This window comes from Phacochoerus africanus, chromosome 4 (assembly GCF_016906955.1).
Source record: "Phacochoerus africanus isolate WHEZ1 chromosome 4, ROS_Pafr_v1, whole genome shotgun sequence".
Lineage (NCBI taxonomy): Eukaryota > Metazoa > Chordata > Mammalia > Artiodactyla > Suidae > Phacochoerus > Phacochoerus africanus.
Genome location: NC_062547.1, coordinates 5,219,089 through 5,242,953, shown reverse-complemented (window position 1 = coordinate 5,242,953; position 23,865 = coordinate 5,219,089). Strand labels below are relative to the sequence as shown.

Here is a 23,865-nt window from a genome sequence, read left to right as displayed (position 1 = left end):
TGCCGTTGCTTGCTAAGACAGAGTGGCACAGAGACCAGAGCATAAGACACGGAGAGTGGCCCAGTAGGATGACTGCGTATAGACTGACAGTGTTTGAATTCTCCCCTCTCTCATTTACCTAGTACTGTAGTCAAAATGCAACTGATAACCGAAGACAAAAGATACAGAGCCCAGCTCTGTAGGTAGTTTCACTTAAGATCAAATGGATTAATTATTCCTGCATTTGACCAGTGATGTTTAATCTGATCTTCAGATAATAGTGAGTTTAGGGCTTTGAGAATCCAAGCCTCACCATAAAGAAAAAAGTGTTGGATTGGGTGGGTGCCGAATCACTGCATAGCTGGAGACTGCAGTACTAGAGAACTTGGTGCATGTAGCACAGAAGGCTACACTGCAGCGAAGGACAAAAGCAAGCCCAGAGTTTGACCCTACCTGCAGAGAGGTTTGTTTCTTGCTGTAGCGTATATAGCTGTCACAAATAACTAGCAGAAGAAATGAGAAGAAAAGTGGTGAGAGGAGATATCCATAATTATATATTCCCTGGAAGGAAAGTCAGTTTTAGTGATGTGGTAAAAGGGCTTTGAAGATTCTAAAATGTTCTCCAGTGTTGGAGAAAGAATCATGGAGTGAAGAGGTAGAAGTAGATGAAAAAGGGGGCATTAAAAAGTTGATTTATTGGCAAAGTTCAGAGGAAAGTAATGGGTATGTATAAAGCCTTATTTGGGAGGGTGTGAGTAACTGTGACTCCTAATCTGAAATTGTGAGGCCGTGACCTTGAGAGATGTTGAGTAAAGAAGCAGAACTTGGAGCAGTGTCGCATTAATGTAAGAAAGAAGAGTCTCCTGGTTCATGTGTGCATTGCAGCAGGACTGGAGGGGGCATGTCGGTGGTTGACAGTGGGTGGGGGTTGTCAGCTGGAAGACTGAATTTTCAATCAGATTTTATTTTGTTTGTGTATATTTTGGTAATAAAGGAGCTTTTTGTGTGTATATATAAAAAGAAGCTTTTAAAATATCAGTGTATTTGGCTTCCAACTCTGTGAAACAATTTCAGTGTTACTGAATATTTTTCTACTTTCCTATTTTCTCTAAAACATTTTGATAAACTTGGCAAACATGTGACTTTTGGACAGGATACTAGACCTGTAAAAGCCTATTTTCTCTATAAGATACCTCCTCGGGGATGTGGTGAAAATTAATGATAATGTTGGTAAAGTACTTACTAACTAGCACTAAGTAGTACTTACTAATAATGTATCGTTATTACAGAAAAAAATAACTTTTGCAAATCTGTGAAATTCACTTATTCAACTAATGTGAATGATGTCTGCCTCCTCTCTGCCAAGAAACCAGGCTTAGTGTTGGTTTAAATATGCATACATGCTGTGGACCAAACCTTTAGGGGGCTTAACAGTCCGCTGGTGGAGCAGGTGTTTTAAGTGAGCTAAGAAAGAAAATAAATGCCTTCTGGGTTTACAGGTGCTGGGCATAACATAGGGCATCGAGCGAACACTGAGGGGCAGGTGATAGACTCTATCCTGAGGGAAGGAGGTGCTAGTCTTTTTATTTATTTTTTATTTTTAAAATTTTTTTGGCCATACCCACAGCAATATGGAAATTCCCAGGCCAGGGATCGAACCCTTGCCACTGCAGTGACAATACTGGATCCTTAATCCACTGTGCCATAAGAGAACTCCTAGTCTTTTTGATTTACCACTTAATAAACTTTCCTGCTGAATGCTAAAAATTGATTACTACAATATTATGTAAATGGTAAAAGCTCTCAATTTATACATCTGAAATTTTTGTTTGTGGTTCAAAAGGCTACAGCTGCTCTGATCTAAGATTTTAACATTTTCTTTTGTAACTGTGATCTAAAAATTTACACTGAGGAGTTTCCATGGCCCAGCGGTAATGAATCCAACTGGTATCCATGAAAATATGGGTTTGATCCCCTGGCCCCACTCAAAACTGTGTCCTCATGGATACTAGTCAGATACTAGTTAGATACTGCAGCTCCAATTCAACCCTTAGCCTGGGAACTTCCATATGCCACACATGAGGCTGTAAAAAAGACCAAAAAAAAAAAAAATTTACACTGAGCTCTGTCTCAGGAGTATGATGGGAATGAAGCAGAGAGTTACAGTTGTGAATAACATGTAAGATCAGGTTAAAATGAAACAGTTCTTTTGAATATTTTCATTACATTCCTGTATTTCTAATGTTATGTTCTTAATGCTCATCCTTTTTTTTTTTTTTTTTTGGTCTTTTGTCTTTTCAGGGCCGCACCCTCGGCATGTGGAGGTTCCCAGGCTAGGGGTCTAACTGGGGCTACAACTGCCCGCCTACCCCACAGCCACAGCAACAACAAATCCAAGCCGTGTCTTCGACCCTACACCACAGCTCATGGCAACACCGGATCCTTAACCAATTGAACGAGACCAGGGATCAAACCCTCAACCTCATGGTTCCTAGTCAGATTCATTTCCGCTGCGCCTTGATGGGAACTCCTAATTCTCATCTTTGTTGCCTGTTTTTTATTCTGAATTAATAGATGGAAAAAAATAGGCTTTATTTAATATGTGATTTGGAAACTTACTTGGAATCAGTTTCCTAGTGCCCTGTCTGATTTTTGTCCTTTCCTAAAGGCCTCTGGAATTTGTTTTGGGTACAACTTGAACTTTTGTTGTGTTTTGGAGTGACTTGTTTCTCTTAAGTATTTGTGCATACTTTCTTGTCGCTCTAGGTTAGTTAGCACTAAGACCAAAATAAGCATTTTCCAAAAAGACTTCTTACACCATTAAGGAAGGTTTTTCTAATATAACAAGCTGATTGCACAGGGTCTTTGAGTCTTTTTTTTTTTTTTGGTCTTTTTGCCTTTTCTAGGGCCTCTCTTGCGGCCTATGGAAATTCCCAGGCTAGGGGTCTAATTGGAGCTATAGCCACCAGCCTATGCTAGAACCACAGCAACACAGGATCCGAGTCGCGTCTGCAAACTACACCACAGCTCACGGCAACACTGGATCCTTAACCCGCTGAGGGAGGCTAGGGATCGAACCCGAAACCTCATGGTTCCTAGTTGGATTCGTTAACCAGTGCGCCACGACGGGAACTCTGGGTCTTTGAGTCTTAAGGTAAAGTGCAAAGGTTGAGCGTAAGAATGACCATTCAGACATTTCTAGGAAGAACTCCACAGAAGAGCGTAAAAGTCCCTCTTTTCCTTGGTAGCCTACTGTAAAAGCTCCAGGTCTAAGAAAGCCTTTCAGGCCACTGACAATGCCCCAGAAGGTCGCCAAAACAACTGTCCTGGAATAAGTGCAAATAAATAAGCACATTTCCAGTGGTAAGACCTAGGTTCTCAGTGGCCTGAAATGTTTATTTAAAAGCGGCTTCTGGGAGTTCCTGTTGTGGTTCAGTGGAAACGAATCTGACTAGTATCCATGAGGACACAGTTTTGATCCCTGGCCTCATTCAGTGGGTTAAGGATCTGGCGTAGCCATGAGCTGTGGTGTAGGTTGCAAACGTGGCTCAGATCCTGAGTTGCTGTTGCTGTGGTGTGGGCCGGCTGCTGTAGCTCCGATTCAGACCCAGCCTGGGAACCTCCATATGCCGCGGGAGCGGCCCTAAAAAGACAAGAAAAAAAAAATGCCACTTCTGTAATTTCCAAAATAGCCAAGTTACTTTTGTGAGAGTCTAAAAATTACATAAATCTCGAGTGGCACAGTGGGATCAGCAGTGTCTCTGCAATTCCAGGACACAGGCTCGATGACTGGCCTGGCATGGTCACAGCTGCTGCTCAGATTTGATTCCTGGCCTGAGAACTCCATATGTCTCAGGGCAGCCAAAAATAAATAAATAAGTAAATTTAAAAATTATATAAATCTGGCCCCAAAATACAGGACACTGTGGCCTGAGAGAGTGCTTGTGCAGTCTGAGCTTAACCCTGGCCACGGATTGGTGCGTGGAGAGTGTCCCTTGAGTGGCTGTCAGCAGGGGCATCAAGGTGTCTGACAGGGTGCAGGGCTGGCAGCTTCATCTAGGGAATATCAAGGATGAGGCAGGCAAATCCACCTCCTGGAAGAGGAGGTGGGCGGGAGCGCTGGTGTCCTAAGGGTGGGGGAATCCGAGGGGCGGAGCCAGCACCAGGAATGGTGGCCCTGGGAGACTGACAGATGGGGCCTTGGCAGATGCACTTTGGTTCCCCGGCCTGGTTCTGGGGCAGGAGAATGAAGCTCCTGGACCCGAGGTTTCGCCTCAGCTGGTTTGACTTGGTCGCCGAGGAACTTCTGCAAGAGCTGCCCAGGCGCTTCCCTTACAGAGGTGGAGCTCCGCGTGGTGCAGAGCAGGCAGCTCTGTGGAAGTAGTTGATACTAAACAGACCTATTGAGTATCTCGGTATCGGTTGACGTGTGTCATTCCTGAAGGTTTTCCTGGGATCATGTATGTCGCTTCTGGATCCTGGGCTGGGAGAGGGGCAGTGGGGGCAGGAGAGGGCAGGCCGGTTGTTGCGGGAGAAGGTAGCTCCAGAGGGGCCTGACTCCAGGTCTGGCTCATCCACTGCGACTGAACTTTGGGCGACTCGCCTGAAGAGTGGGGAGAGACGTGTGTGTGCAGGCGGCTGTGAGCACAAGGGGTGACCCTGAGGGGAAGGGTGTGGACTGACACAAGGACGACCGGGGGCCAGACTCAGAATGGGTTAAAGTCTTCCCTTTCTCTGGCGCCTCCCGAAGTCGGCCAGCGAGAGCCCTCGGGGCGCCCGGGTTCTCCTATTGCGGCGCTGGTGGGAGGGAGAAGGCGGAGCGGCCGCTCACCTCCCGGGCGGGCTTTCCTCCAATCGCGGGGGAGAGAGCGCTGGCCCAGCACACCCCCTCCTGACTCTGCAGCAGGACGCTGGGCCCTCTGCTGGCTCGCGCACTCGGCTCGGCTCCCCTCCTGCCATCTTCCGTTGCAAAGCATTTCTGGGAGCTGCATGTGGGTGACGCAGCAGCATTGTTCGCAGGCACAGGAAGCCGCGGCTGAGCTGAAGGGCTCGAGGAGGAGCTCAGAGCACCACACGCCGCTCCCTCTGGGTAGCCTGAAAGGTTGGAGCCGGACTGTCGTGCCTTATGTACTCTGGGAGATTCCAGAATTTTCAAGTAAATCGGGATTTTTCCTAGACAGAAAACCTAACTCCTTCAGCACAACTTCCAATACAGAAAGCAAAACAAAGACGCTGGGGAAACTTCAACCAAGAGCCTCGGCAGCTCCAGGGCGACGAGAAACAACAAGGTCAGGCAGGCGGGCGGCAAACCCTTTCTGGTTCGGGGTGTGTGTAACTGTAGGGACTTTGTCTTGGCCAAGAGGTAGAAGAACTGCCTGCCGGGCGAGTCCAGGACAATGCCTAGGTGTTGGTTGAGGCGTCACTGCACTTGTTCCCTCTCCTGGTGGGATGTGCTTTTGAACTGGGTCGCTTGGCTTTGGAGAACCTTTTCCCCTTCTCTGCCCAGGTGCCCGCTGTTCTCGTCCCTTTCCTGGGCTGCGTCGGGTGTGGGCTTGTGTTTGAATGCTCTCCCGAATGCCAGGAGCCTAGATAGGCGTCAGCCTTTCCGCACTCCACCCCCGCTCCCCGTCCCAAACCCTCTCTGATGAAGGGTGGTGGCTTCTTAATATGGTTTCTTGAAGGGCCTCAGCTGGAGTCTGCCTTTTTTGAGGAAAGCGAGGCATGCTTGGTTGTATGGCCCCAGTGAAATAAGGTTTGGGAGGAAATCTGCATTTCCCTCCACACCCACACAGACCCTAGTAACTGAGCCGACTATATGTGAACAGCCCCCCCCCCCCAGTTTCTCCACCTACCTTTCCCTGTCCTCCACAAAAATCTTGCAGGTAGACTGCTTTTGGTGAATAGTTAGGTTCCTTTTCTACTCTAAACAATCGCGGATCTTTCTGTGCAGTCTGTTTTGCTGAAAGTGGAAAGTCCCTGTTTGTGGACAGCTCAGTGCTCTCAGGCAGAGGAAATGGGCAGAGTCCTACTCCTCGCAGTGCGAAGTGGGGGAGGGGAGCTGTGCACTCCCTAGCACACATTTTGAATGGACCTGAGTTTTTCACCCTGTGGAGATGAGGAGCCCTACCAGAGCCTAGTCCCACGTGGCACCGCACCCTGCCTTTTCACCCCCACGCAGTGTGGTGCTAACAGGAGGCTCCAGGATGGGGTGCCATAGCAACTCAGAAGTAAATAAAACGTCTGCAAATGAAATCAGTTTGGGGGAGGGTGAGAGGCATCTGGAGACTTGGCAAAGGGGATCATCGCGGAGGAGCTTTGTGGGTATGAGTTAAAGGATCTTTTGGAGTCCCAACTCTGTATTTGAAGCATGAACCCTAGGTTAAGGATAAAAAAACTTGGTAAAGAAATGCCTCGTGCTTCAGAAAGTCCTGGTATCTAGGCACAGACCTCACAGGATTATGGGAATAATTATTGAAAAGGGCCCAGGCATGCTGGCCTGTCTAGGATCAGAGTTTAGTTTTCCCTGAAACAGTATCCTGTGTACACCTAAAGCAATGAGAAGGAAACTCGCCTCCTGGATGTGTGTTCTTTTGCTATGGCCTTTGCTTTAGGGCTCATGACGTCAGAGGAGGAGGGATTTCATTCTGCTAGATTTGGGAGTCAGAAATTTCTGTCTAAAACATAAAAGATCTGTTTCAGATAACACTCACCCAGGTGTGATTCACTTGAGTGGCAGTTTCTTACTGTAGAATTGTTTCTCAAGTCAGGCTAGATTGGTTCAAGTCATGAGAGCTATTTATTGCCCCTAAGATTGTTCCTGCCCCCCTTTATAGAAATAAGGGCAAATAATTTATCAAGTATGTGAGAGAGAGAAAGAGAGAGAATTTTGAGATCGAGATTTCTATAATCAGCCTAGAAGAACAGAGCCCTGGGTTGAATCAAGACATTAAGACTCTGCTATTCATGTTATTAATTCAGTATTAGCCAATCCTTTTTTTTTTTTTTTGCCACTTTGCTGATAACATCTGCAAAATGAAGGCAGTAGTTATAATACATGATAATATTCATTAACTGGTGTGGAAAAGTAAAGGAGTGATATATAGTTTTACTGTTATGTATAGAACTGTGTGACTACACTGTGTGACTACATAGCTTGATGCTTCAGCATAGGTGTCAACAGTACAGTAAATACACAAGTATGGGGTTGGAAGCAAAGGTAATTTTGAAGTCTTGCTATTAATGCACTAGTTTGAGTTCTCTTTATGTTTACTTATTTTGCAGTGAGTTTCAATATGAAGGGAAAGGGTAGACACTTGTCACCCCGCCCTTCACCTTAGTGCTTAGGGCACTGAGACCAAGTCTGGATGCCATCGGGAGTGGTTGACTCTTTGTTCACTGTGTCCTTTCTTTCCTTCTCTCCTATCTCACCCTTAGATTTTGCTGGAGGAGCTTGCCAGCAGTGATCCCAAGTTAGCTCTCACAGGAGTTCCTATAGTACAGTGGCCAAAAAGGGATAAGGTAAGAAACGCTGAAACATTTTGCCGGCTTATCATTTCTGTTCCAGTAAGAAAAAGAGCAACTTAGGCGGACAGCTTTTGGTGCGTTAATATGTACTGACAGAAAATCATTACTCTGTTCTGTTTTGACTCTTAGGCCAGGGTAATTGGCTCTCCTTAGAGGTGACTCTTGTCACAGAACTGTCACACTGGGAGACCTGCCTCCAGGTTCAGATGCCAAGGTGTACATTTGTTCACCAGAATGGCTCAGTTCCTATCCTTCTGGTCCAGTGATTCATTTGTTTCCGTGGATCTGATGTAAAACTATTTAAAATAATCATATATAAGTTTGAAAAGCTAGAATGTTTCTATATTGGAGTAAGACTGCACTCTCAAGCTTCCCCTTAATTTGGACTTTTCAGTATTGAATTGAAAAGGGAAGAAAGGCGTTACCCAGTATTTAGTAATTGTCAGTTATGAATTTTCATGCCTACTCAGTCAGGGCCTGTATAAATTTTCCTCATATTGTCCTTTGTCAAGGTCAGTAATAGCATTCTGATCCTGACCCCAAGTCTGGCAAATAAATTAAGCTCTTCTTTGGTGTTCCCCAGCTGGAACTTGTAGAGCCGTCAAATTCCAGGAATGTTTAGGCAGACTGTAAAGGTGCGTATCTAAAAGGTGTCTGGGAGTTCCCGTCGTGGTGCAGCGGAAACTAATCTGACTAGGAACCATGAGGTTGCGGGTTCGATCCCTGGCCTCGCTCATTGAGTTAAGGATCCGGCGTTGCCGTGAGCTGTGGTGCAGGTCACAGACACGGCTTGGACCTGGTGTTGCTGTGGCTGTGGTATAGGCTGGCAGCTATAGCTCTGATTCGACCCCTAGCCTTAGAACCTCCATATGCCGTGGGTTCGGCCCTAAAAAGGGCAAAAAGATAAATAAATTAATTAAATAAAATAAAAGGTGTCTGAAGAACCACCTCCTCCTTCCAAGGTGGAGTCATCCCACTGGCTTCTGCTCGGCCACATGGGACTGCCTTCAAACAGTGTAGTCATTTCTGGCCCTGGCTTTTGAGTGTTTTGTGTCTGAAAAGTGTTTAGGCAGAGTAGGAAATTAAAACAGTGGAAAGTATGGTCCTCATTCTTGAAAGATCACCAGCAGGGTAAATACAAACGCTAAAATCATAAACCTATACCTGAGAGATTTATTCTACACTATTATTGGAGCGTCTGCTATGTACCAGATTGTAGACTAGGATTGTGAGTCATAAAGAGCAAGACGGGTCTCACCCTCAGGCAGTTTACTGTCTTCTTGAGAAGTATATTCTGCACAGCAGTAGTCAGGAGAAGGAGATACTGGAGGGCCCCTGCAATGATTTTGGTACATAGAAGCTTTAGGGAAGGGCAGCTCAGCAGTGAGACAGATGTGGCTGAAGTAGTCTGAAGGGATTGGCAAACTCTTTCCATAAAGACAACTTGTAAAGGGAGCTCCCACTGTGGCTTATCAGGTTACAAACCCATGAGGATGAGGTTGGATCCCTGGCCTCAGCCAGTGGGTTAAGGATCCAATGTTGCCGTGAGCTGTGATGTAGGTTGCAGGCGTAACTTGGATCCTGTGTTGCTGTGGCTGTGACATAGGCCAGCAGCTGCAACTCCAGTTGGACCCCTAGCCCGGGAACTTCCAAGTGTAGCAGGCGCAGCCCTAAAAAGGAAAAAAGAAAGAAGATACTATGTAGATAATAAATATAATAAAGATGATAGATTTTTTAGGTTTTGCAGGCCATACAATCTGTTGTAGCGTCTCAGTTCTGCCACTGCACTTAAAAGCACCTGTGGACAAAACATAAACAAATGAGCATGGTTTTGTTCCAATAAGATTTTATTTATAAAAACAGGCAGTTGGCAATTTGCCATCAGGCCATCATTTGCCAAGCTATGTAATCTCCCCTCTCCAGTCCTTAAAGCTGCTTGATGTATTTGACCTCACTGCTTTCTTTTTGCAGCTTAAATTCCCCACCCGGCCAAAGGTGCGGGTTCCTACCATCCCCATTACAAAGCCTCACACTATGAAACCAGCTCCACGGTTAACACCTGTGAGGCCAGCTGCTGCCTCCCCCATAGTGTCAGGAGCCAGGCGGAGACGAGTGCGATGTCGAAAATGCAAGGCCTGTGTGCAAGGAGAGTGTGGTGTTTGCCACTACTGCAGGGACATGAAGAAGTTCGGGGGACCTGGTCGTATGAAGCAGTCCTGTGTCCTTCGGCAGTGCTTGGCAGTGAGTGACCTGCTGGGTAAAGAATTTGGGGGAGGGGTGGTAGTTCAGGGGTGGAGGGAGGGGAGCAAAATATACACAGTCCAGATTCAGAGTTGGGAAGAAAAAGACTCTTTTTGGCTTTCTTCATTTTGTCCTTTTTTTTCTGGGTTTGGAAGGAAGGTACCTAATACTAAAAACAATCTAATCTTTCAATCCTACTCAGTTTTCAGACAAGAGACTAGCATTTGAAGGGCAAATCACTGCTGTCTGCCCCTTCTTTAAGCGGATTAGAAAGGAAAGACCCGGGAGGCCAAGGACAGACCAACTGAAAATAAACTTATCTCTGTTGGTCTCTAGTTCCCAGCTAGTTAATTATCCCCTCTTCTTCTTTAGCCATTTTCCTGTCAAAACTTCTTTTCTCTCCACCAGGTCTCCATGCTTTCTGAGTGTTTATTAGAGAATTATAGGAACCCAATGGCCCACCATTAGTTAAAAGGAAGCTGAAATGATAAGGATCTAAGTCAGCTCTTGTCTTGGTTTCTGTCTTTGTCCTCTTATAGCCCAGACTGCCTCACTCGGTCACGTGTTCCCTCTGTGGAGAGGTGGATCAGAATGAGGAGACGCAGGACTTTGAGAAGAAACTCATGGAATGCTGTATCTGCAATGAGATTGTTCATCCTGGCTGCCTCCAGGTGAGGAGAGGCCTGAGGGGCCCCTGAGTTCTCAGCTGACAGAGTGATTAGAGACTCTGAGTGGGACAGAAGAGAGTGGGACCTCTGTCATGAGCGGTTGCCAGTGAGCTGTCAGCTGTGGGTCAAGTAGTAGTCTTAACATCTGCTCCTGATTCACTGTCTGTGTGCAGTGTCAGCAACAAGTGGTGCTAGACCCTGAGGATGAACCAGTATGCCAAACAGTCCTACTTCCTCCCTCCTGGAGCTTGTAGTCTGGCTTCTGATGGGTATGTCCCCAGGCCATCATGGAACAGCCCAGTCTGTTTTGGAATGCCTCCTTCCTTTAAGCACCTCTGTTACATACTTCATTGTATCCTGAAAGATGGTCAAAAGTAAATTTTTTTTGGTCTTTTGAGGGCTGCACCCACAGCATATGGAGGTTCCTGGCTAGGGGTCTAATTGGAGCTGTTACTTCTGGCCTACACCAGAGCCACAGCAACATGGGATCCGAGCCGCATCTGCAGCCCACATCACAGCTCACGGCAACGCCGGATCTTTAACCCACTGAGTGAGGCCAGGGACCAAACCTGCAACCTCATGGTTCCTAGTCAGATTCCTTTCGGCTGCACCACGATGGGAACTCCAAAAGTAGTATTATCAAGTGACTCTTTTTTTTTTTTTTTTTTTTTTGCTTTTTAGGGCCACAGGTACAGCATATAGAAGTTCCCAGGCTTGGGGTTGAATCAGAGCTGCAGCTGCCGGCCACGGCCACAGCCACAGCCACAGCCATGACCTACACCACACACAGCTCGTGGCAACACTGGATCCTGAACCCACTGAGCTGGGCCAGGGATTGAACCCACTGAACCGCAATGGGAGCTCCCACCCTATTTCTTCTTTAAACTTTCTTTAAATCTAAAATGCATTGGTGCTGGTACTTTCCTGGTCTTCCCAAAGATGTCAGCTATTTCCTGACTGCCACCTGGCTGACAGTGTTTATAAGGCACTGTTAATTATGAGAAGCAGCCCAATTTCAGAAAGGTTCAAATGTGAAAAATAGGCATCTTAGATTGATAAAATAGAGTATTATCTTCATGATGATGATAAGTTAATACCAGACATTTTTCTAAACATTTTACATAGTGTATAATTCATTTAATCCTCATCACTACCCTATAAAGTGGGCATTGTTGGTTCAGTGGGTTAAAGGTCCACTGTATTACTGCTGTGGCCCTGGTTGCTGCTGTGGCTCAAGTTTGATCCCTGGCCTAGAAACTTCCACATTCCATGGGCATGGCCAAAAAATAAAGAAAACAGAATAAAATGGGTGTTGTTTATCCTTGCTTTACAGTTGAATCAGAGACCAGGTCGCTAGTCTCCAAACCCAAACCATAACTAAGTCATAACTATTATGATCCACTGTCAAGGTCACATTGGTATCATTCCTGTGTGTTCAGTTCCTTCTGCAAAGTGGCATGAGACCCTCCGGAGAATATATGTATCAGAGGGAGCAACGCCAGATTGACCCACACTCTTGGGAATCTTCTCATGGAGCCTAACTTTGATCAAGAGTGAGAGTGGCCAGTTTCCCACTGGCTGGGAATGAGGCCAAAAGGCTCCTGACTTTTCTCTCCTGTGGGCCAGTGTGTTTAGGAGTGGGTACCTCTTTCCAGCCATGCAACTGTGTTACTGTTTGATAAAGGAAAGTTGAGATAAGTTGGATTATGTTTGTTTCTCTAAGTGAGGCAGATTTTTAATATCCCTGTCTACCTATAGATGGATGGAGAGGGGTTGCTTAACGAGGAATTGCCAAATTGCTGGGAGTGTCCAAAGTGCTACCAGGAAGACAGCTCAGAGAAGGCCCAGGTAAGGGAGCTTCCTCCAGACATGCGCTTTGGGAGGGAAGGCAGCATCATGCTTGGTATAACATTTATCTTTGCGTCTTTATTTGCATGTTTCTTTCTGATCTGGGCCGATTACTTTTGATTATGTTTTTTTTCTTTTGGTTGATTATTTTCCTTTTGTTTGAGTTTTAAATTTGGGGTCTTTGTTTCCTTTGAGGGTCTACAAACTCCTGAGGTTCTTTTACACTCTGGGGCCCTAGGAAAAGAGGAACCACAGCTTGGTTGTTTGAGGAGGAAGTGAGGTGAGCCAGGCTGCTCCTGAGGAATGAAACTTTAGAGGAGGCAGTGACCTTGAGGCAGCTGGTAAATACAGTGGGATACTGGAGTTTCCAGTTACACAGGTTCACATTTTTGTCATCTTCACCTTTGTGGCAGAAAGCCCTGCCCTTGTGCCCAGTTGATTCCTACAGATGCAGTCCCTTCTCCAGAGGGGACCAGTGCCATGAGCTTGGTTGCAGGTCCAGTGGTCACCAGTGATGTCAGAGGGCCAAAAAGACTCTGGTTATTCAGGCCAGCAAGGCGAGACCTGTTAAGGTATCTACAGAGGAGGCCACTGGCCTGGTGTCAGTCATCCGTGCCCAGTGGTCTCCTCCAGGTACCCTCTGCAGGAGTCGGGCAAGTTTCCTTGTTTTCTTTCTGTTTCTTCCAACTTTGGCACTGAGGTCATTGGATTTTCAGTCTAAATATCTTTGAATAAATAGAACTTCATTGTCTATTCCAAGCTGTTATATTAGCAGCAGGTTCTACTAGTAGCTTTTACATTGTCTTCAGTGGTGGTGGTGGGTGCTTGCTGTAGTAGATGGGTTTTCAGATATTTATATAGTATTACCTTCTTTCTTTTCCTTTTTTCTTTCTTTTTTTTTTTTTTTTGGCTTTTTAGGGCCACACCCACGGCATGTGGAAGTTCCTGGGCTAGGGGTCGAATCGGAGCTGCAGCTGCCTCCCTACACCACAGTCATAGCAACACCAGATCCGAGCCGTGTCTGCGACCTACACCACAGCTCACGGCAACACCGGATCCTTAACCCACTGAGCAAGGCCGAGGATCGAACCCGAAACCTTATGGTTCCTAGTGAGATTTGTTTTCTCTGCACCACGGCAGGAACTCCTAGTATTACCTCCTAATGCACTGTCGGCACTGTACCTGAAAGGTGGGCGTGCCCTTCCAACCAGAGTGATCTAAGAATATAGGGGTAGAGGGAAGAGAATGTTTCTTAGGGACATAAGATGTCTCCTTAACGGAAGTCTGGACCAGGGGATACCTAGTGGATACCTAGTGCGATACCTCGTGGAACCAGTGTGGTACCTAGTGGAACATGTTGATAGGCATCATCGTAGCACAGCCACTGTGACTAGAGAGCACCCAGGCATAGCACGAGGTTGTGGTTTATTGCAGGATGGCAGCTTTACCAAACTTGGTTCCTCATTTTCATCCTGAGGAGATGCTTCTGGGAGCAGTGCAGTTTCTTCCAGAGGTTCTCATTCTCAGCTTCTCTCTCTGCTACGGTTGGTCTCTGGGGAGCGCGGGGCACTGAAGTGGAAGAAGCAGCCGGGTAGGGGGGCGCTCAGCCCCTGGTAGAGCGAAAAGTCAGTGGTGTTCACCGCCATCGGAATCTGCATCTGGTTCAAACAGGATATGTTGGCTGCTTTTCTTCCAACAGAAGCATCTCTTAGGTGAAGAGCTGAATTAGAGGCAGAATTTAAAGTGGTCAGATTGCATAGGGGTAGAGTGGTGGCTTCTTTAAAAGGATTTCCTTACCAGGGAGCCGTGACGGAAAAGTTGGGACAAGAGACGAACAGCGCAGGCTGTGGGATCGTCATGCACGCAGCCCAAATTTGGATCCCACGCCTCTGTGCTTGGACACAAACCTTCCTGCCACGCATAGATTTCCCAAGTGACCTATTTTAAGGGTTTTGCTCGGTAATCAGCTTTCCTCAGCACAGACGTGAGCACAGTTACTGATCCTGGCAGAGTCTAGATTGCAGCTACTGAGGCGGTGACCACCCCGCAACCCGCAAGGATCCCTTTCCCCGTAGAAAAGCTGTGACCGACCTTCTCTCTAGTCCCAGAGAGCAACAATGAGGTGGGCCTCTGAGTGTAGAGGGTTTTGAAGAAAGGAGGCACTGACGTGGCATTGGGGGGCCTGTTTTACAGAAGCGGAAAATGGAAGAGAGTGATGAAGAAGCCGTGCAAGCCAAAGTCCTGCGGCCCCTGCGGAGCTGCGACGAGCCCCTCACGCCCCCGCCTCACTCGCCCACCTCCATGCTGCAGCTCATCCATGACCCGGCCTCCCCCCGGGGCGTGGTGACTCGGTCATCCCCTGGGGCCGGCCCCAGCGACCACCACAGTGCCAGCCGCGATGAGCGCTTCAAACGGCGGCAGTTGCTACGGCTGCAGGCCACAGAGCGCACCATGGTACGGGAAAAGGAGAACAATCCCAGCGGCAAAAAGGAGCTGTCTGAAGTTGAGAAAGCCAAGATCCGGGGATCGTACCTCACTGTCACGCTGCAGAGGCCCACCAAAGAGCTCCACGGGACATCCATTGTGCCCAAGCTGCAGGCCATCACGGCCTCCTCTGCCAACCTACGCCATTCCCCCCGTGTGCTAGTGCAGCACTGCCCAGCCCGAACCCCCCAGCGTGGGGACGAGGAGGGGCTGGGGGGAGATGAGGAGGAAGAGGAGGAGGAGGAGGAGGAAGATGACAGTGCAGAGGAGGGGGGTGCAGCCAGGCTGAATGGCCGGGGCAGTTGGGCTCAGGATGGAGACGAAAGCTGGATGCAGCGGGAGGTCTGGATGTCTGTCTTCCGCTACCTCAGCCGCAGAGAACTTTGTGAATGTATGCGAGTGTGCAAGACGTGGTATAAATGGTGAGCAGGGATACAGGGATCAGGAACAGGGGTACGGGAGTAGGTGGCAGACTTTTCCACTTAAGAACAGCATGTGTCTTGGTATCTGGAGGCTTGTCGGGTCCTAAATGATTAATTCAACCCAGTCTGTTCCCCAGAGAGTGGGTCCTGTTGATGTGGCCAGTTTTGTCTACAGGTGTCATCAGGGAAATTTGGCCCTTTGCCTCTTCTCCCTGCTCTATACCTTCCCATCTCTCTTTACTAGGCCGAGGAATGGATTCGTACATTGGGGCTTGGAGAAGGAACTTGTACAGCTAAAAGTTCAGGGTCATAATTCACCCTCCCTCCTTCCCCTAGTCGGTTGAACTCATGCATTTGTCGAGAGCCTGTAATAATGCCATTCTCCTTGTGCTGGTGACACAGATGACTTCTGTTAAGCCTCTGCCTCGGTTGCATCTCCATCTAACAAGAGAGGTAGACATGCTTTTAAGAAAATTTGAAGGTGCTCACAGGTTCGCAATTTTAATTTTCTTCTTATAAACCTAGACCAGTATGCCTTGCTCGAGCAAGCAGGGTCCAGTTTTGAAGCTTCCTGAGACTCAGTTGTCTGTTTTTTTTTTTTGGTCTTTTGTGTTTTTAGGGCCTCATTGAGTCATATGGAGGTTCCCAGGCTAGGGGTCCAATCGGAGCTGTAGCTGCTGGCCACAGCCACAGCAACTTGGGATCCAAGCTACATCTGCGACCTACACCACAGCTCATGGCAATGCCGGATCCTTAACCTACTGAGCGAGGCCAGAGATCAAACCTGAGTCCTCATGGATCCTAGTCAGGATCATTAACTGCTGAGCCACAAAGGGAACTCCGTCAGTTGTCCTTCCTAATGAGACCTGCCATTTCTTCTTAAGTTAAACATTAAGACGGGGGTGGGGTGGGGAAATCCATAGAGGTGATGAACAAAGATTTCCACAGGGTATTGTTTTTCCTTAAGCACCTGGACCCTAGGACATATCTTTTATATCTAGGCCAAATCCTATTATAGTAGTTCTCAAAGCATGATGCCCAGACCAGTGGCATCACCTGGGACCCTGTTAGAAATCCAGATTCTTGGGGCTCATCTCAGACCTGCTGAATCAGAACCTCGAGGAGTGGGACTGGGCAATCTGTTTTTAATAAATTCTCTACCAGGGGATTCTGACACACAGTAAAGTTTGAGATCTGCTGCTCTTGTAAACAGCTTGATTCTGCCACAGAAGTTTCATGTGCCATTGGTGAAATTTTTTCAAAAAGCCCTTCTTTGCAAACATGAGTTTATTTTCCAAATCTGAATTAATATGTATCTACCTAAATTCTCCTAATATTTCTCTTCATAGGACTAATGGGCCTGCCTGGTTCTCTGTCCCTCCATGTCTAGGCCAAGCCACATAAGATTCCCATTATGTGCTGTCTCTGCTTCCCCTGACAGCCAAACTGAGCCAGGCTGGGGAGCAGGGACTGTAAAATATTAAACAGAAGCCTGCGTGTTGCAGTGCTATTTGTGGCCTATGGACTTGTAGATTGCAGTGGAAAGGCAGGCCTCTCGGTTCTGGTCTGGGCTGGTTAGAAAATGTAAAGATAGCACTGAGGCAGAAACCCAAGGGCGGGAGGACCTCCAGGCCAGATAATAAAGAGCCTCTTTCAACCTGATACAGTAATGGGTTCTTTCTAGAGCTGAAAGCAGAATGAATTCTCAATGTGCCAAGTACCCTGTGTCTCAGGTGGCTGAGAGAGAGAGTAGAGGGAAGCCTCATAGCTTCAGCAGGAAGGATGAACTCAAGAATACTTTTTTTTTTTTTTTTTTAAGGGCCATACCCACAGCATGTGAAAGTTCCCAGGCTAGGGGTTGAATCAGAACTGTAGCTGCCGACCTACACCACAGCTCACAGCAATGCCAGATCTTTAACCCACCTTAATCCTTAAGGCCAGGGATCCAACCTGCATCCTCATGGATATTAGTCAGGTTAGTTAACCACCGAGCCACAATGAGAACTCCCAAGACATTTTTTAGTGTTTCCTTATATACACTTTGGCGGGAGCCATACCACTTTAATGCAAATGAGGGGTTATAGTATATTGTTTTCTGTGTGTCCCCAACAATTGCACTGTATTCTCAGCCCATCCGGTGAACAGGTCAAGTGACCCCTATTCTCTGAGGCACAGAAATGACAAGGTGAGATCCTTGTATGCATGTAGAAGAATCTAGGGAGGATGACTTCAAGCTGCTCTGCTTTTCCCAGAGGCCTCCAGCAGCCTGTGATGGAAGTTCCTCTGCCAAGGGATATCAGGTCTTGACAGCAAGTTCTCTTTCCTTCTCTCACAGGTGCTGTGACAAGAGACTTTGGACAAAAATTGACTTGAGTAGGTGTAAGGCTATTGTACCCCAGGCTCTCAGTGGCATCATCAAGAGGCAGCCAGTCAGCCTCGACCTCAGTTGGACCAACATCTCCAAAAAACAACTGACGTGGCTCGTCAACAGGCTGCCAGGTGAGCAGCCCTGCGCTGTCCTTCCAGGAACTGGGGGGGGCTGGCAGGGAAAGCTTCTTAGAATTGCTTTAGGGCAGCAGTCTGTGCCATTGTTGTCTTTCTGCTTAGCAAGAGATTTACCCAGGCCCATCTTAACTGCCACTCCCCAAGGTGCCACTGGAGACTGGCAGGCCAGTCTCTACACTGGACAATGAAGAGAATGAGATCAGGTGCTCCTGTCAGCCCTGCAGGTCAGCATAGCCTCTGAAGAGGAAATCTGAGGAAGATGTTGCCTTGATTAACCCCTTATAAGACCTGGTTCCCTCTAGCATTTTGGGATCTTGCAAGAAAAGGAAGTCACTCACACTTATATTGGTCTGATAGGAACTAAGCAGTCAGTTTACCACCAGAATTAGATGTAACACAGGAGGAATTTTTGAGCTGGATTACTGGAATACGGTTAGGACAGAGTCCTCTCTCCAGTAGACTGGAGCCTATTCACTTGGGTCAGATCAGCTGGTAGTTGAGGCTTTGCATGGGCCCATAGAGTGTATTATTGCGTGTCTCTGTTTCCTTCCGTCACAGGGCTGAAAGACCTCCTCCTAGCAGGCTGTTCCTGGTCTGCAGTCTCTGCCCTCAGCACCTCCAGCTGCCCCCTTCTCAGGACCCTTGATCTTCGGTGGGCAGTGGGAATCAAGGACCCTCAAATTCGGGACTTGCTGACTCCACCGGCTGATAAGCCAGGTATGCTCTGGGCCTGACTTCTTTGTGCTCCTCCTAGGGGAGCTTGGTCTTTCAATAGATTTCATTCCCCAGAAGCTGAGGTGGTCTCAGAGATGATGCTGTTGCAGAGTAGAGGAGTGCACCTTGAAAACAGAAGGATGAACTGTGTCCAAGCACAGATTAACTATTTACAGGCGGATAACTACCCTCAAGCAGAGGAGTAGATCCATTTGTGTGGGTCTGTGGAGTTTGGGGCCCAGAGAATATAAGCCTGAGGAAATCTGGGACGGCTTCGTGGTTGAGGGGGAGCACTGAAAGCCCTTTCCGCGATGGTCTCGTGAAGTGTGGGAGTGTGGAGTGTGGGAGGGCGAGGAGCATTCCTCACATAGCCCTTTGCTGTGTAAGCGAGGCCCAGTCCAGCAGCTGGGAAGAAAGAAAACGTGTCTGGTTTCCTAGAAACCGCCCCACACACTGCTCCCTCCCTGAAGGCTGGGCTGGGTGTGGGCAGTTCTGCTTCTTAACCCCTACAGGGGGGCCTGGCCAGCAAAGAGTTTGGAGCTGGCCTAGCATTCAGAGCTTTGACCTGGGCCCTTGGCTTGCCTGTGCAGGTCAGGACAATCGTAGCAAGCTCCGGAACATGACTGACTTCCGGCTGGCAGGCCTCGACATCACGGATGCCACGCTTCGCCTCATCATTCGCCACATGCCCCTCCTGTCTCGACTCGACCTCAGTCACTGCAGCCACCTGACAGATCAGTCCTCCAATCTGCTCACTGCTGTCGGGTCTTCCACTCGTTACTCCCTCACAGAGCTCAACATGGCAGGTATGCCACTGCGACCTTTGATGACAGACAGTGCCCCCGCCTCCTGGAAGCTCCGCCCACCTGGGCGCTTGGCTAGTAGACCAGAAAGAACATGGGCCTGTGGACTAAACCATGTCCGTTTGTTTCCTCACACCTGGGCAAGGACATAGAGTTCTTTCCCGTTTTTCACTGAGGGGGACCAAGGCCTCGAGCAGTTGTCAGGTGCCTGCGAGCACAGGCAGCCCCAGTCTCAGTGTGGTCAGCCTTCTGGGGCAGGGAGCGCAGTGGCAGGGGACCTTCAGAGGCCACGGCGCCAGCGGCACTTCTGGCCTCTGGGCCAGGTGTGGGGGAAAGGGGGCTTTTGTTTTAGCATTTTGAGGGCAAGGGCCGGGAAATTGAGCCTCAGAAGTAGGCCCCGTGGCTGTGTGCGCGTGGCATTGTCCTTGTGGTCACTTTCCCCACAGGTTGCAATAAATTGACAGACCAGACCCTGATCTACCTACGGCGCATCGCCAACGTCACCTTGATTGACCTTCGAGGATGCAAGCAGATCACTCGAAAAGCCTGCGAGCACTTCATCTCAGACTTATCCATCAACAGTCTCTACTGCCTGTCTGACGAGAAGCTGATACAGAAGATCAGCTAAGACACACCCAGCCCAGACTGAGCAGGAACCCGATCTTCCCTGACCCCCCGCCGGGAGAGGTCTCTCTCCGCTCCTGCACAGGCTCTGGGGCCAGTGTCACACTCCCTCTCTGCTCTCCTGCCCCTTGAGCCCTTCCCTGACAGGCGGGGCAGAGAGGGTGGTGGACACCAGGCTTCCCTGCCCGCTCCTCTCCCTCCTAAGGAGAAGGGAGTGGCAGATTGATCCAAGGGGAAAGCACAGGCTGTGTGTTGTCACGGTGCCTGCTCGCTTGCTCTCCCACCTGCCTGCCCGCTCGCCTGCCGGGAGGCCAGGCTCTCAGTTTGGGGTGTCTGCGCAGCCGTCATCTGCACTGGGCCCTGGGGCCCCCCTCCCCATCCATGATCCCCAGCAGTGCCTGGTTCTGAGCAAACTCCCAGGGAAGAAAGCGGCCCTGTGTCCGTGGCCAGGTTCTCCTCGTGGTGTCCAGTGCGTGTCTCTCCTCCGTCACACTCTCCCGGCTTAGGCTGGAGGGGCCGGCAGCCCCAGGAACGCCAGACCCATGCAGATCACACTGGTGCTGTTGAGGTGTTGAAAACCTCTTGTCCGTGTCCGTGCTCTCCCTCTTCTCCTCTCCTTTTAGCTTGATCCTGTCCGAAGCTCGCGGTAGTTCACATAATGAGGTTACCCCGCTCCAGACTTTCCTGCTAGTTCCTATGAAGTCCGTGTTGCACTTATTGGGGTTGAGGCTCTTCAGAGGAGCTGGAACTGTCTACCCCAGGGACACCCCCATTTTATTGCTTCCCAGGCAGATTCTGAGACAGGCTCCATCTCCCTGTTCCCCTCCGTCTTTGGCCTGCCCTGCCCTTTTCCACCCTTTCCTTATTCCTACCTGAATAGGGCCTTCCCAGGATGTGTGTCCTCAGAGGGAGCAGCCTCTCTCCCCCAGCTGGGGGGTCAGAGAACTGGGCCGGGTGCCCACCTGCCTCCCAGCAGGCTCCAGGCCCAGGGTGTAATACGGCCCCCGGAGCCCAGGCCTGTGTCTAGTCCCAGTGGCTCACTGATCTGGCACCTTCTGGGGTCGGGGTCCTGCTTAGAAGTCATTCACCTGCCCTCTGCCTGCAGCTGTGGAAGGGGGTGTGCATGTGCCTCTGTGTGTGTGGCCGAGTGTGTTAAGCGTGTGTGTGGAGGGAAGGAGGGGAGCATGGCGTCTCCCGCTCCACCGCCCTGTGTCGAGCCCCATCAGCTGCCCCCTCTTACTTTGCATTGAACGGCCTGTCCAAAGATCCTCTCTCTAGGGCAGCAGAGAGCTTTTTGCACTTTAAAAAAAAAAAAAAAAAAATGGTCGGGATTTCTTTTGGGTCAGTATTTAAGTGTGTGAGGAGACGCTCAGCAGCCCCTGTGGCAAGAGCTTATCAATGATAGATGCGGATTTGCACTCTGCTCCCATCTGTAAGGATAGTGATAGCACAACCTTGCCCCCACTTCTCGCCCTCTAGCCCACCCAGTCCCGGCCCCTTTCCTGCAGCCCAGTCTCAGGCTCTCCTCCTCCTGAAGCCCTTGGGTGGAGGGGAAGGAGCCCAGGCACCAGGGGTCTGATTGTGAGCCACCCCAAGGAGAGACGCCGCCTGCACCCTTGCCACTTCCAAAGCAATAGAGGCAGAGGGGTTCCCTCTTTGCCACCTAGCCCAGCTTTGACCCTGGCATTGACTGGCCTCCTAAGAGAAAACTGGATCTTGGGAGGGGGTGGCATTGTTTCTTCCAATCTGCTGATTCTCTTGGCTGCACCTTAAAAGCAGCTGTCTGCTCCCGTGACCCTCTAGCCCTTCCGTTGGTCTCCAGGCCCCAGACAACTGGGGCTGAAACTTTGAGGAAATGCCAGTGACTTATTCCAGAGTGCCTCAGTTAGGGGAGCTTCTCTGTAAAGAACCCTGGGTATTGAGCAAAAACCTTATTAATATTATGGTTAATGACCTATAATTGGAAGCTTCCTGCCTTTTTTGGTTGCTCCTGTGGAAAATACTGAAAAGATTGTTTTGTTTTGTTGTCTTTTTATAAAAGGGGAGGTGGAGAGACCCCTTCAGAGCAGGGATTGTGCCGGGAGAGTGCCTCTGACTTTGGGACATTGCATCCACAGAAATTTCCAAGCTGGTGGTTTGTTTTGGGTTTTGGTTTTTATTTTTGTTGTTTTTGGTTTGGAAAAACAAGCATTTTTACCGCGCACGTAAATGGTCAGCAGAAAAGGGAGCCTCGGAGTGGCAGCTGATGGACCTGTGCCCTTTCTGGGTTCTCCTTTTCTCTGGGACTGTGAGGGGGGAAATGGTTTTTAGAGGTGAGGGTTGGTCCGTATGGAGGAAAGAAATGTCTCTCTTTGGGGACAGAGGAACCTGGGGGTTCCATCGAATTTCCTGCCATCTGCTCTTAGACACGGCCTTGCCAGGAAGAGCCTGCCCTCCTCAGACCACAGGACCAGACACCTTGCCTCCATCTTTCCAAGCACCGGGGCAAAAAACCACAAAGGAAAGGAAGAAAATTTATATATATATATATATATATAATATAAAATCACTTGGTGATTAAAAAATAATTCCTCCATAAATAAAACTCCTAAAGTCACTATGTTTAAAGGGTTTGGTTGTGTTTTTTGTTTTCGGAGAAATATTGTAAATATATATTTTTTGTTGCTGATTTAGAGTCAATCTCCAATGTTGTGCTAAAAAATTAAATTAAATGTAAGCATTAAGGGGACAAGTCATGCTATCTCAATTGACACATTGGGGTTATTATGGGTCAGGGAAGAAGGGAAGGTAGCCGGACTTTTGTTTTTTAAACATTCTCCACTTTTGGTTTTAGAAAGAGCAAGGACATCTTTCCTCTGACATGTGGGAATGGGAGATATTTGTGTAATAAAATTTTTAAAAGACAAAAAAGAAATAGCCTCCAATGGGAAATATTTTGATTTGGGTTTTTTTTTTTTTTTAATAAAAAGCCTTTAAAAACAAAAACAACAACAAAACCTTTTCTGCCTTGGTGTGTGTGTGTGCAAGAGAGAAAGAGGAGGAGTCGGAAGGTCCCACAGGCTCATCCCCAAGGCCAGCGGTTCCCGCTTCATCCCTGAGTAGCAGCAGTACTGCCATGTGCCTGTACTGTCTTGCCTTCTTTTTGTTAATGTCAAAAAGCAACACTTGTCCATAGAAACACCACAACATTTTACTGGATCAAAAGGAACTTGGTTAAAAAGCGAACATTGAAATATGAGATTAACTGCCCCCCACCCCTTCCCCACAGAGCAGTAGCCTGGAGCAGCCCTGCAGAGTCCTCAAGGAGAGCTGGAGAGCCCTTAGCCAAGGCCAACCTCCATCCACTACAGTGGCAGGACAGGCCCCTCAAGGACGGTCTGTGCCAGACAGGCTCCGTTTGGCATTTGTCCCACTGTGTCCTGCTACTTACTGAATACAAGCTTCCGGCCTTTAGATGGGTGTCCTACGTGCTACCTGCAGACAGCTGCCTCAGCCCTGGGTGGCTTTCATCACCACCTTCAGGGACCTGGGGGGATCCCTACCCGTCCTACTGGCCAAATTGTTAAGGACCATTTCGAATTCCACTGCCCGTTCCAGAACTTCAAAGTCTATTTCACAAGGATGGTTGTGAATGTGGCCATGTTTGATGTTGCCAGGAAAGGCAGCGTGTCCGTTTTGCCTTCTAGATAGCGCAGAAACCCATCTACCTCTCGATAATCACCTCATACCTGCCGCCCTAGTTGAGGCCATCATTGTCCAGAACCTTGACCACAGCAAGAGCCCTGAGGCACCCCCAGCCTCCATATTGGCAGCCAGAACATTTAGATAGGACTATCCATCAGTGTTTGTCTCAAGATGACGTACTTAAGTTTCCTTACCATGTGCTCCTTCTACTCCTTCCAATCCTTAGCTGACTGCAGTACCACCATCTCTGGGCGTTTATCTGTGCAGTTCCCTCTGCTGGTATATCTTCCTTTGTTCACATGTTACTTCCTCCAGAAAGCCATCTCAAGACTGCATTGTGTCACATACTCCCAGGGTACCCTACTAGGG

The 23,865-nt window shown here is 48.6% G+C and overlaps 1 protein-coding gene across 4 annotated transcripts in view; it reads left to right on the top strand.

The window, feature by feature from the left end:
• The window catches only part of KDM2A (lysine demethylase 2A), a 116,421-nt gene extending 94,002 nt beyond the window's left edge, over positions 1-22,419 (top strand). For 3 of the 4 annotated variants that reach the window (XM_047775140.1, XM_047775141.1, XM_047775144.1), the window contains 9 exons: positions 7,414-7,497; positions 9,475-9,744; positions 10,284-10,415; positions 12,171-12,260; positions 14,454-15,166; positions 17,502-17,665; positions 18,230-18,388; positions 18,976-19,191; positions 19,635-22,419. In XM_047775140.1, the coding sequence (XP_047631096.1) occupies positions 7,414-7,497; positions 9,475-9,744; positions 10,284-10,415; positions 12,171-12,260; positions 14,454-15,166; positions 17,502-17,665; positions 18,230-18,388; positions 18,976-19,191; positions 19,635-19,816 (2,010 nt within the window). In that variant the 3' untranslated portion in view covers positions 19,817-22,419. Of the gene's footprint in view, positions 1-4,501; positions 5,268-7,413; positions 7,498-9,474; positions 9,745-10,283; positions 10,416-12,170; positions 12,261-14,453; positions 15,167-17,501; positions 17,666-18,229; positions 18,389-18,975; positions 19,192-19,634 lie in introns of those variants that run through there. The other variant, XM_047775142.1, reaches the window with a different exon arrangement.
• The last annotated feature ends 1,446 nt before the right edge of the window (positions 22,420-23,865 follow it).